A 14,080-nucleotide genomic window follows, 5' to 3' on the forward strand; every position below is an offset into this window, starting at 1 on the left:
GAATCAGCAGTGTGGGTATGTTATGTTTAACTTTAAATGAGAGCCAACCAAAATCCAGCGCCTAAAACATGGATGAGCTCAAGGTCTGACTGGATAACTCCATTTCAATTCAAGCAGGAGTTAGCTCTTTAAATTTTGCATTTTCTTCACATTTCTCTCGAAAAATTGGTGCAAGTGTTAGTGAGCAACTTTTTTAGAACCTAATAATGCCTAAATGATTTAAATTTAAGACTCACATGAATTGTGTAAAAAATGAGTGTGTTCTAGTCTTCTTAGGTCTTAACTAGATAATTTACAGTTGACATATTGCATCATTGTTACAACTCTACAGAAACCTTTATTATGTTTTACAGATCAAATACAAAAATCCGTGTAACATTTCAGAATCTCTTGATCCAATTTATCAGGCTGGAATGTCTGACCTTTAGCAAAACTAGAAAACGCTCAATATTTTTTATTCCTCAATCTATTTGAGTCATATTTTGCTAGAAACAACAAAGAACTTCTCTGTCAAGGTGGGAAAAAAAAGTATATGTTCTGCAATATAGGGGTTTTTTGGCATGCAATTAGATCTAAATGCAGAGGGGGGAACTTTGGCTTTCCTTTCAACAGGGAGGACTGGGAGGTGTGACTCAGACTTGACTTTAATGCACACCACACACTTTCCATCAGAAGAGAAAATTGCTTTAAATACAGGGTAAGTAGACAGTAAATGGTTTGTAATGTGAGACCGAGGGAAAGAATCTGTCAGAGCTGACATCAAGAGACCTCAAATTCCTGCGGTCTGTTCAGAGATTGCTGTAATATTTGCAAAAGGATTTAAGATAAAAGCTGCAGGTGAGAGGTTTCCTGGAGCCAATATGTTTTTTAAGTTGAGTTACACCCATGCACCAAATCCATTTCCAGCAAAGGATTGAGGCTTTATTGGAGATATTTGTCAAAGCACACATGTAGCCGTTATGAAATATCTACCCACTGTATGTAAACAGCTTCTATTTTGCCTGAATCTCTATGCATTATGCTGCTTTATTTTTCTCTCCTCTTCCCTCAGGTGTGTTAAATTCAGCTGCTATGTTTGTCTCGATTTGGAGCAAAGCTTCTGCTTTCAGAAACCCTGTGTCTGTCTGTCGGCAACAACATGTGGATGTGGCATTATCCCTAATGTTGTCTTGTTTGAGACAAGGTACTGCATGGTTGACTCCATATTTTAAGAGATATGAACAAATCTCTCTGCATCTTTTAGAAAACATGTCAGGTTCTTTATTATAATTTTTTTTTGTTCAAGTCATCACATTTGATAGAATGCAATAATCCCTTTGCTGTAGTAAACCCGTAAGCTTTTGTTGTGCTACCACAAGACTGGACTCCAACTAAGCGGGTGGCTCAGTGTTGTAATGTGTTCCTTAAATACTCACCGTCCACACATGAGGGTCTGTTTCTCGTGGTTCCAGCCACCTTCCCGGGCAGACAGGAGCACTTCACCGTCTGTGACCGCTCCTCAATTCGGTTCTTATTACAGCATCTGTGAGCTGCTATTACTTCGCACGTGCCTCCCTCTGAGGAGGAGAAAAACAGACAAAACTTAAAATTAAATTCAGCAAACATCAGTCCGTAGAGCGCCTTTCAAAAGTATTTATATAAACCTTTCCAAAAAGTGTTTCCTAGTGTCACAACCGCAAGGCTAAATGTGTTTTTAGTGAGATTTTATGTGAGGGTTAGGGTTAGGGTTATACCCTAGGGTTATAGCTAGACCAGAACAAAACAAAACACTTAATCTTTGTGAGCGAGAATTAAAATGATGCTTTTCAATGTATTTATTTTATATATATATATATATATATATATATATATATATATATATATATATATATATATATATATATATTTGTCACCCTTTAATCTGATAACTCTGAATTAAATCCAGTTTATCAATTTGTCTTATGAAGCCACTAAGTTATTAAATAAAGTCCACTTTTGACTTATTTAATCTCTGTACAGCTGTTTGCTAAAGACGTTGGAGATTTGTTAGAACACATTAATAAGCAAGGAGCTTACTATATAGGTCAGGGATAAAGTTGTGGAGATATTCAAAGCAAAGTGAGGTTATAAAACAATATTTTAAGACTTTTACATCTCCCTGGACAAAGTTCAGTCTGTCATACAAGACTTGGGACACAGCTGTAAACCCACCAAGACCCGGCCGTCCGCCGAAGGTGAAAACACAGGCAATGTGAGCATTATCTGAGAAGCACCTAGGAGCTCTGTGGTATCTCTTGAGAAGCTGCAGAGCTCAGGTTGAAGAATAAGTCAACAGTGAAGAGTGGTAAGTAGAAAGCCATTATTGTAAAAAAGCTGTCAGGTTTGCCAGGAGCCATGGAGGGACTACAGCAAAAGTGTAAAAGAAGATTCTCTGGTCTGAAAACACCGTGTTCTGGTTGACATGCAAATGCTATGTGTGTCCAAAACCTGAGCATACACACAGAAACATGATGTTGGATTCATTGTGGGATGTGGGACTCTTTCTTATCAGAAGAGATAGGAAAGCTTGAAGAGTTAATCGGAAAATTCAGCTGCAAAAGAGTCAAACCTGGTCTGGAAGTTTGCCATCCAGTTGGGCAACAAATCCTAAATATGCAGCTAAATCATATTTGTGTTCGAATGAGCCAGTCAAAGTCCAAACCTAAATCTAATTGGCATTCTAAAGCAAGGAGTTGATGTTCACATTTTTCCTGCTCTTTTTGCCAAAGAAGAACTAGTAAAAGATTCACTTCCTAAATGTGCAAAGCGGGTAGAGACATATCCCCAAAAGGATACCAGCTTCCTCTGCAGCTGTATTTGCAGGAAAAGGTGAATCTACAAAGTATTAACTGAGGAGGAACTGAATACAAATTGGCATGGCATGTCTTTCAGAATTTTATTGATTTGGAAAAAAAAAAGCAACCAAAAAGAAAAAACAAAATCCCGTTTGTACCACTTCACAGTGTACACTACTTTGTGGGAAAATCCTCAGTGACTGATATCATGGATTAAGATTGTGACATGAATAAAATTGGGAAACCATAATGATTGCTTTTGCATGGCCCTCTATTAGTTAATCAAAACTGGATGGATATTAATCCATAAATAACTTTTTTTTCTTGTGCTTTAGAGGAAGACATTGTCATTTTTGCATAATAAAATAATAAGAATTCATGGATAGGAAAAAAAAAATCACTTTTCTTTTGTGAAAATGACTCCCAATCACTATGTTTCTTTATTCATTCATCTCATTATAATATGAAATGAAAGTATGTTTCAAACCTGTCTTGATTAAGATCTTATTATAACACATTCTGGTCATAGCTTCATGTCATGTTTCAAACATAGAGGCCTTCTCCCTGACAGGTTTCAAACATGACCTATGAGCACAACGTAGGAAACCAGGGACTTTCTGCCAAACTGTAGTTTCATACAGTTTGAGTAGCACCTTACATAATGATGGTTCAAAAATAGTATTTTATTTAAAAAAACAAGATAAAGACTAACTTTAAAGTGTATAATCGAGCATCTAGCACTGATGTAGCTGTAGAAATCCTGATAAAATTACACAGATTTCGTTGTATACACCAGAGAAATTATTTCTGTACTTTCCTCTCTCTCTCTCTCTCTCTCTCTCTCTCTCTCTCTCTCTCTCTCTCAGACAGATCCCTGTAGCATGCTGAAAGTAAGAAAACATGAATAGATGCGTTGAGTGCGGAGGGAAAAAAAAATCCATTGACAGAAGGAAAGGTCTGCTTCGGGGTTATTAGAAATATTAACACTGGAGCCTCCACACAATTATCACCAAACTACTGGTTGTGTCCTGAAGGATCAGAAGCCTGGACCAAACGGACGCGACCCAACTGCAACCGCCAGCCTCTCCCACCCACCGCTCTCAGACTCTCCACAGATGAGAGTTGTGCGGTAAAGGACCATCTGACAATTACACCCGTCAGCGTGACACAAGATCAAGGAGGCTGCAGAGAGCAGGAGCACTGAGAGGGGGGAAGGATCTGGTATATTGCCAGCAAAGTGATTTGAAGTTATGTTTGACAATGAGCTGTGGGTTTGTGAAATGCGTCATGCCTGGATTTGCATATCACTTTACGACATTTGAATATTTTAGTTTGCTATGTCCTCTCGAAGCAGAGTTGTTTCTCTTGAGCAAAAAAAAAAGAAAAAAAAAAGAAATCATCTCAGCACTCAGCCTTTAAGTGACACCCTGCTGTATTTAAAAAGTAAACGGCACCAAATCACTGGAGATGATCTGATAGATATCTGGAGCTGCTGGTGTTTACTGGAGGCGTTCCGTGAACGATGCTCTGGTGCAATCTGATTGAGATGACACAAACAGACACTATTTCCCCGTTAAAACCCAGAGCCTCCAGCTGGTTCTAGGTTATATAAACTCAGAAATTTATTGTCATGGAGGTCAGTTATACATTGTGAACGATGCCATTGAAGATGCCTCCTTTATACTTTTGAAAGTCCTTTCACTGTGTTTACAGTTGCAAATCTTTTCCTGCACCTCTCTGTTTACTGTGCATCAAGACAAGGGAAGATTTACAAAATAGTTGAACCTCAGTCAGGTTATAGAGGGAGCCTCTGTGAACGGCAATGTGTTAGTCCTTTGACTGATTTTCAGTTGGACTTTGATGTTTAAATCTAAATCACCTATGGTTATTTGGCGACATGTTGGAAGGTGAAGCTTCCTTCAGAAGTCTCTGTTTAAAATGGTTCAGAATTTTGCAGAATTTCTCTACGTCTGTTTTCCCCATTAACTCTGACCAGCTTCCTTGTCACTGCCTTCCCAGACATGTTTCAGATTTATGAATGGACTTGTTAAGGGTGATGCTCTGTGTTGGTTTTCTAGTGCTTTGCATGTAGGCAGAATGTTCAGTTTTGGTTTCCTCAGACCAGAGCTTCTTTGTCTTTGCCTCCTAATCGCATTCCTTCAACAATGGTCTTCTTCTGGTCACTTGGGCAAAGAGTTCAGGATATTTTTTATAATCCTGATTTAAACTTTTTCACAACTTTATTCCTAACTTTGGTGCCTCTTGATATTCATTCTGTTGCTTGTCACTTTTTTCCTAACAAAGTTCTGAGGCCTTCACTGGACAGCTGGATTTAGGCTGAGATTAAATCACACACAGTGGGACTTTATTAACTAATGAAATGACCTCTGGGTTTTTTACAGGCATTAGAATAAAGTGCATACAAATACATTCCACAGGTTTGATTTTTTGTTTTTTAAATTTCAGACCTGCAACAAGACAAGTAACCATATTTACTTTCCTTTCATCTCACTTTGTGTTCAAAATGTATGAATACCAAGATTCAAATAAAACACTCTGGAGTAATTTACATTTCGCATAAAATAAATACAACTTTCAGCTCTTTCTCAGAGGGAAATCGACCTGAACTTATTTCCATCAAATTTCGACAAGTCTGACAGACATACTTGAAATGATTGTTATCTGTTTACCCATCAAATCTAATGGAAGAAAACCTTGTTGTTTTCCCTGTATTTATGCTTCTCTAGTAAATATTTTACTCAATGTGCCTCCCATATGTTATATAAAGAGGTGTTAACAAGCCTGGCCTTTTCTATTTATTCTTGGGAGACCTCCCTGTTTCAATATTAACCAACTCACTGTTGCTTCACTTGAATCAACGAGGACAAATATTAGCCTTTTTTTTATTCAAGCTGCGTTTGTCTTCTTTCCTTTTAAAGAAAAATATGCCCAAGTACAAGTCATATTTCTTAGTGGCAATAAATGCTAATTGGAGTCGGGTGTTCATTGTTGTGATTACAAAAGTGGGGATGCGTGAAATTTCATTTAGAATTGTTCACCACCGTGGAGATTCCCGTGGAGATGATTCTGCAGTCTCTTGTTAAAGCACAGTCATAAATGAATGTCAGATAAAGTCATAAAGTAGCTTCTGTTTGAAAAGAGGGAGACAAAAAGAGGCACATTTTGTGTGCAGCAGCATTTTTCAGACATGGTTAATAAGGTTTTCTGACCAGAATTGACACATCAAGGGAGCAAAAGAATATAAAAATATTGCTTATTTGCGTTACCTCTTTATATATAGTGCATTTAATTTAAAGGATTATTTCTGTTTTAAGGAGTTTTTACTGAATTTTATGAAAGTTTAAAATTTTTATCTGGTATGGTGAACAAAGACTGTCTGACAATCTGTAAAAAAAAAGAACTTTTTAACTTTACCCAAGATTGAAACAATTTATGTTGATCATGCCTGGGAGTTACGGTTACATTTTTGCATGCTCGTCTTTGTCAAGAGGTTTGGATCTGCTTTGGGTCTTTCTTGTTTTGGTCCAGGCATCCGGGTGTGTGTGTGTGTGTGTTGGGGTGTGTGCGTGTGTGTGTGTGTGAGGCAGAAGAAGGAGGGGAACATCCAGACCTCCATTCACACATGAACCGTCGCTGTTTCGTGAGTCACAGTGAGCTCATGCCAGATAATTAACACAGCCTCACATAACCTTCTTCGTAGTAAATCATTTGTCATGCCCTTTGCTAAGGTAGTTGGATCGTCACAAAGTTCATTGCATTTAACTCTGGATTCACTGTTCCACTTGGGCAGGTTTTCAGTGCATCTGCAGGGACTGGTTAAAATTCTGTTCGTGTTAAAATAATCAACAAGTACTAATTAGCATTACTAAAGCGAGAGCTTTTAATAAAAGTGTCAGTAAGATGGGGTTGGCGGGGGTTAAGAATATATAAAAAAAATAAATACAAATTTCAACGCAAGGTTGGAAAGACGGGATTAATAATTATTTGCTTTTGGCCATGTGTGTGTGACGTTTTACCTGTGTTTCCGAAAACATCAACGGCCCTGTCAGGTGAAATTGAAATTTTTCTGATCTTGAAGTCGGTGTGCTGGGATGTGCCACGCTGTCTGATGCGCTCAACAAAAGGGCATGTCGGCACAGCATTAACCGTAATGTGCTAGTGGAAGCAGTGGGGCATCATTTGAAAACAACAGCCCACAGGGGTTTGTTCTTCTTAATGCATCGCCTTAATTGCATAAGACAGCCCCAGATTCCTTCTTTGATCTATTAAAAACACACTACTCAACAGAATTAACTTGCATTGCTTGTTGCTAGCAAACAGAGCAAAGAATGTGGGATACTCTATATTTGGAAATCATCACCTCTGAAGAATATATTAAAATCAAATAAAAATGCAAATCAGTGAGGTATTTTCAAGCCGGCAGGTGCGTTTGGTACCTTCGCACAAAGGCAATGCAACACTGATTAGCACTCTTCAAGTTCACCCATGATTTCAGCCCGCAAGTGCAACACGCTTCATGCTCCAAGAGCCCGTCATTGCCTTCTGAATATTTCAGAGGAAAAGGAAGAATAACATGGATAGATTTGAATGCTTTCTTCAGGTGTGGGCTGGAACCATGCAAGGGAATAATTGTTTTCTGTATTTCCATTTCTCCTATTATCAGGGACAATGAGCAACGTCGGCCTGCCAAACAGCAAACACCTTCGGGGTGTGTTCGGGTGTGTGCTTGCGTTGCCTCTAGGAAGCCACATTGTGACTGACAGAGAACAAGGGTCACACACAAATTGTCATTCATAAGGTCACAGGTCACAAAAAAGCAAAAGGTCACAAGTGGAACTGCTCTGATTTTGTTGGCACACTCCCTCCTGCCTCTTCATTACTCTGAGCATGAAAACAGACACTGTCAGCGAGAACGGTGAACACCACCACGCCTCGCTCATTTTCAGCTCAGGCTGAGGGAGAAAAGTCGTGACTTTGTGCTTTATGTGGCGGCTATTCTGTCATGTGTGGCATTGATTTTTCGATTGTTGGCTTGATTGTGAAAAATAAATTTCAGAGAAAAATGAATGCTTTGCTGTGTGTACTGATGCTGCCCGTGTCTATCATGCTGCATGTTTTGGTTTTAATAGATACAAAAGGTCCATGGAGAATTGTTTAAAACTTTGTTTGTGTTTTCTTCCATTACAATGGCAAACTATGATGTATTATATTCAGATTTTCTTGTAATAGACCCACACAATACGGTAAAATGAAAAGATATTTACATCCTTACTTATGTCTTCTATTTGTGCATTTTGTGATTCAATGATATTTTGATATTAGAAAAAGGTAACCACTGTAGTGATACAGTGATTTTATATATTAACTGAAAAAAAGTCACCCAAACTAGGCCGGCTTTATGTAAAAATGTCATTGCCTCCCTTGTTAAATCATGAATTAACCATGATTAACTAAATTTCTTTAATTAATTTCACAACTACACACAGACATGATTACTGTCAAACCCCCGGAGTAAAAGGAAAATCACTTAAAACCTCTTAAGCCCCAGTTTAAGTGCCTGGGTGGGATGTGATAAAACTTATATCTTTGGGATCTATGAAGCCTCTACTTTCAGCAGAAATGCAGGTTGTGTGTGTAGGAGCTGCTGGCAGACTGAGGCCGAGTTTTACTTTCTGATTCAGCTGTTTGAATTAAGGGTGCTGAATCCATTATTATTTGTACAGTTTTTAAAGCCATGCATTATTTTCCGTTGTGTGTTATGTGCTTCTTTGTTTAGTCTATCACAAAAGAGTTCCTCAAGTTTGCAGCAGAGTCTCAAAATGAACAACATACAATCTGAAACTAATACAACAGAATAAAGACAAAAATCCCTGCACAAAGATGAAAAAATACAATTCACAAATATGTAGAGATTAAAGCAAAAAGAGGCGCACAATTGAAAAACAAAACACCAATTATAAGATGTGAAACAAACAATAAAGGGATTAAAAATATAATGTCCCAGAAGTAGAGAAATGGGAGACAAACATTGAAAGAAACAAAAAATAAACCACAGAGACAGTTAAGATTTAACAATTTACTACAAGGTGTGCAGTTGTTGACTAAAAAACAAGCCGTGTTTCCAGGATTAGTTATTGTGTGTCTGTTTCTGTCAAGGTGTCTCAGACCTCAGCAGGTTGAGTGGGAGGCATTTTACAAGCCTATGCCCAAAGGCTCGTTGTATCATCATTTATTCATGTCTACTTCCCAGAAATAAAAAATAAAAAAAACAGAGTAGCACAATGACTGTATCTTGTGTGTAAATGACTTCCGGTCATATTTCAACTAATTACTACACACTTCCCAGAAAAGTAATAAAATATTGACCCTTTGCGCATGATGTCACGCTCTTCAGGAAAAGCCCCACTCCACCATGGCGGATGTCCAAACAGCCTACGTGTGTATTAGCCTGTCAAAAAAACAGACTGTTGGTCGCGTAACATTGCTTTTATTTAGTTGTTTTCACTGTAAAAATGTGCACAAATGTGCAAGGATGCAAACACAACCCCTCATCTTATTGCATATCTTCTGTTGATGGTGATGAATAGCAGCCGTCAGTGTATTCATGGATTTGTAGCTAACACTTTTTACAAGGTAAGAAGATTAACATTAATAGACGTCATAAGTAATTAAGATTAGTAAGATGCAATCAAATATTGCATTATGGGGAAGATACACATTGGAATAATTATTAACCATGTAGATAACGCCCCACTGTCATGTACTCTACTATGTACAAAATAAACCCTGGGAAGTATTTATATATTTTAGGACTGCTCCAGTGTAGGGGAAAATACTGCTTATAAATCACCGGTGTGCTATTTCCTTAACTCAAAAGTAAAATCCATATCAGTATTGTTGAAAACAACTTGGAAAGAAAATCTGAGTTGCTCTGTTGACGTCCCTCACTTCATCATGACATGTCACCCAATCACCTTAGCAGGACCAACAGCCTGCTGAGGCCCATTCAACCCTTAGTCCAAGAAACTTGACAAGAACAAAATGTAAACAGACAAACCAGGACATGCTGAAGACTGTAGGCATTCGGCTAAAACTTTATTTAGCATTAGCAGTTAACAGCTGTAGGCAGAGGGCTACTTGCAATGTTTACATGCACAGTTAAAAAACTCCTAAGCCCAGTTACATTTAAAACTCTGTATTATTCAACGGTGTAAATATCCCCATTTTAAGGAGATTTCCTTCTGCTTTGTCATTTGTGAGTCTGTGACATTGGGTCTAGAAAGTAAAAAAAAATTCACACAATAGCACGTAATCCGGTTTAAAAAGAAAATAACTTCAAAACTGATGAGTCTTAACAGAAGCATAATATAGCAATAAATGGAACATTTCCTATGGACAATACCATGTTCTCTCTGCTTTGGCAGACTGTCAGCACATTCTGAGACCTTTCTATCTAATATTATCTCACCCCACAGCCCTACTCACACCTAAGGTCAATAAAGTGTCAGCAATTCATCTGACGAGAACATGTAGACTCTGCACAGAAAATCTGAGGTGAGGTTTGAGCCCATTATTGTCTGGCTGTAAGAAAGCAGCACTAAATTAGGTTCAGAGTCATATTTTCTTCATGAGACAAAGATTTCAGCCATATTCCAGATATATATTATCATGGTCTGTGCGTTGTAGGTTTTGTTTTCCTGTCAATCTAATTTCCATGAATGGATATTTCATTGTATCTTTGTTTTCTTTGTTAGGTTTACATTTAAATATGTCTTTCTTTGTGAGTCAGTATGTATATTTTCTGTTTCTTTTCATTTCTTAAATTAGTGGCGATCTCAAGTGGTTCTGCTTTCTGTTCTCTGCACAAGACTTTGTTTAGTAATGGTGCAGTGATACGTTTAACTCACAAGAGATGATGCACAGCACACCGTATTTTCCGCATTATAAGGCGCACCTAAAAACCTTCAATTTCCTCAAAAGCCAACAGTGCGCCTTATAATCCGATGAGCTTTATATATGGACCAATATTGAGCCACAACAGGTCTAGCAACTATGGTAAGCAGCCGCCGACTTCATTTTCCCCGGTAGAAGGAGAAGTGCACGGTGCATGCTGGGATAGTTGTCAAAAAACTGGTTTGTTAATAAAGTTTGACTGATCTATCTACCTGCAGGTCATTTAGCGCCACGTTCTCCATGAACATGTGCGCGAACGGAGGAGGGTGACCATCGTCCGGCCACGCCCCGGCCCAGTCGCGGAAGGCTCTCCTCGCCGACTGAAGTCGGACTGTTTTGTTGGCATTCTTTATGTCAACAAATTGACTTTATCCATCCGCGGTGCTTCGACTAGGGTTACCAAGGGACCAGCCCCTATACATTTAAAGCCAGGAGGGGGGAAGAGAGACAGAGACTGCGGCGGCAGCGTGTCGGTTGGTCTGTGTTACCCAGAAAGCAGTTGGGCACAATATCGCAAGACCAACACCGTGAGTGAAACAACGACTGGGGCAGCCTACTATATAAAGCACTCTGACCACTTCTTTACAAATGTGGATGTGTAATAATAGAGTACGGAACAAATCGGTAGCATCTATTCTATGCGCCTTATAATGCGGTGTGTCTTATACATGAAAAAAGTTTTAAAATAGGTCGTTCATTGAAGGCATACCTTATAATCCGGTGCGCTTTATAGTGCGGAAAATACGGTAGTTGGAAAGTTAGCCCTTTTTTTCATCCTCTGTTTATTCTCAATATTTATCCTGTTCATCCTTTGGGTGGCTGTGAAAGAGAACACTTACTTATTAGACACTGCAGAGTATTTACATCTGGAGGTTTACAGTGGCTCTTTATCACTCAGTTTGTGTTGTTATTCTAAGTATTACCATAATTTCTAGACTATTGAGCACAGCTAAATACCCACAATCTTAAAAAACGTGTTTATATATAGGCTGCACTTGTCTATATCCCGCAAGTGTCCAGACCTTTTTTAAATTATTTTTAATGAAAACACATAATGGGAACTCAAAAACATGCTACAAATGCTTTTTCAAAATATTTCCTGTAACAAAGCTGCTTAATAATAATTTTAAAAAAGTACAGCAGGCTAACAGGAAAAGTTATTGATTGCACTGGAGAAGTCGTCTTCATCAGTGTCGGATTTGAACTCACTCACACACACTCTCCAAGTCTCTGTTGTTGCTCTTAATGTCACTTTTGTTTTGCTCTTGACCTTGTGCTGTTCTCTTGATCACTCAGCAGTCAAACCTTTCAAGAGTAGAAAAACGTACGTTAGCTTTATTGCCGTATTCAAAACATGTGGAAACGGTAACGGCTTATAGTCCGGAGATTACGGTACATTTACTGGTGCTGTGCCTTTTATTTCTTATAATAAACGTGTGTTTCTGCCATCCAGCTGCCTTCTGCTGCCACCACCACTCAAAACTTTGCATGGCACAATTAAATTTAAAAGACCTCCAGCTGGAGCGTTAATAGAGTGATAAAACATTTTACTTTGTTTTATTATTTTTTATAAAATCTTTTCAGAAATCCCTGACTTACAGTGTGCTTTAAGAGACTATGTTTATTTTTAATGCCAGCAACTTGTGACTGAAGACTACAAAAGATAGATAAAAGTCTGAACCAGAAACACACACCATTCTGGGTTTCTAGCGTCTCAAAGCTGGTTTGCTTCTTTACTGGACTGTATCACCATGACAACCTGTGCTAGAAACCTAATGTAATCTGCTGCGATTGAGTTTTGACCTGAGAGATCCAGACACATATATGAACCGACCAATCAGCTCCAACGGCATCAATCACTGCACTGATACAATCTTTTTTGTGACTTTTTTTTTTCCTCTGAGGCATCTTGTTCATTCAAACAGAAGAACTGATTACTGGAAATCTTGTTTTATTCACATCCTAACCAAGCTGTAAAAAAAAAAACCCTGCAGGTTCTCAGACGTAGTAAACTTTACGTTGCATCAGCATTTTCTAATATAAAAAAGGTATATCTGTGGTTCCTGACCAGATGATTTAACTGCTGGTGCTAAATCACATTACCTGAATTAACTCTTATGGTCCTAGACTGTATATAAGAAGGTCGTTGACAGGATTTCCGCAGAGGAAGAAAAACCAAGCACCAAGGTGAACGCAAACAATAGAATATTCTCATTTATTGAAATAATAACTAAACACACATTTCCAGAGAACATTATAAAACCCTCTAGAAGCAGGAATGGTACAGTGTCCTAAACAAACTTATCAAAACATTTTGATGTAATAGAGAACATCTGCATTTTTATCTGTGAAACCCCCTTTCTTCATCCTGTCTCACAACAATACAAGAAAATGCAATTAAACATTAGATGAAACTATGTTTTCAATATCCTACATTATTCTGGATGACAGTGGTATTATTAAAACTCATAAACTGGATAAAACATTTTAAAAGCTGAAGGAAGTCAAATGTTGCTTTTTATTAACATTTTGTAACATAAAATGTCACAATTTTTATAAAAAAATTACATTTCTTAGATTTACTTCCAATGCTAAAGCTGTAGCAGATAAATAGCTGTTAATGTTATGTAAATTTAAGTAAATAAATGTAAATTTTAAAAAAATTGCACTCAGATGTAGATATTTTAAACTTTTTTTGTCAGAAATATGCAAAAACATCCAAATTTGTATTGTCAGAAAACCCAACTTGTCCACTTACTTTTTTACAACAAACTTGAATTTTGACACTAGCCGAAACTCACAAACCCAAATTGCAGTAGTTTAATCTCACACTAAGAAAACAGTTGTTTTTCATTAACATCGTTTTTATAACCATCCATTGTGATCGATGGCATGATAAACTCAGCTTCTCATCCAACCTCTCTGTCATTCGTTGTCATGTTCTGCCTTGTGAAAATCATCTGTCTTACTGGAACGATGCGTTCTCTTGTTTTCCTAGTCTGAGCAAAGAGAAACTGGCCTGTGTGCGGTCTCATTTTTATGAACTTGAGGAAAAGGAAGTCTGGTTCTCAATTAAAAAGAACTAAAATGAATAACATGGGGATTTAACAAATGTTCAGGGGGCTTTAAATGCTTCAGTAATTCAACGTCCTTTCTGTTAGCAGCTTTATTACACACATTTTTCCATTTAAGAAAACCAAAGTAGAATAAGAGTCTGTTTGCATTAATCTTGATGCAGGTGATCTAGTTTATGATTTCTCTCTCTAAAGTGCAACTAACAGCAAAGTCAAATG

General features: G+C 37.8%; 1 protein-coding gene across 2 annotated transcripts in view; it reads right to left on the bottom strand.

The window, feature by feature from the left end:
• The window catches only part of LOC103467667 (chemokine-like protein TAFA-1), a 38,164-nt gene that overhangs the window by 5,451 nt on the left and 18,633 nt on the right, over positions 1 to 14,080 (bottom strand). For both annotated transcript variants that reach the window (XM_008414260.3, XM_008414259.3), the window contains exon 3: positions 1,416 to 1,556. In XM_008414260.3, coding sequence (XP_008412482.1) covers positions 1,416 to 1,556 — 141 coding nt within the window. The remainder of the gene's footprint in view (positions 1 to 1,415; positions 1,557 to 14,080) is intronic.

This window comes from Poecilia reticulata, chromosome 7 (assembly GCF_904066995.2).
Source record: "Poecilia reticulata chromosome 7, P_reticulata-male-v2, whole genome shotgun sequence".
Taxonomy (NCBI): Eukaryota; Metazoa; Chordata; class Actinopteri; order Cyprinodontiformes; family Poeciliidae; genus Poecilia; species Poecilia reticulata.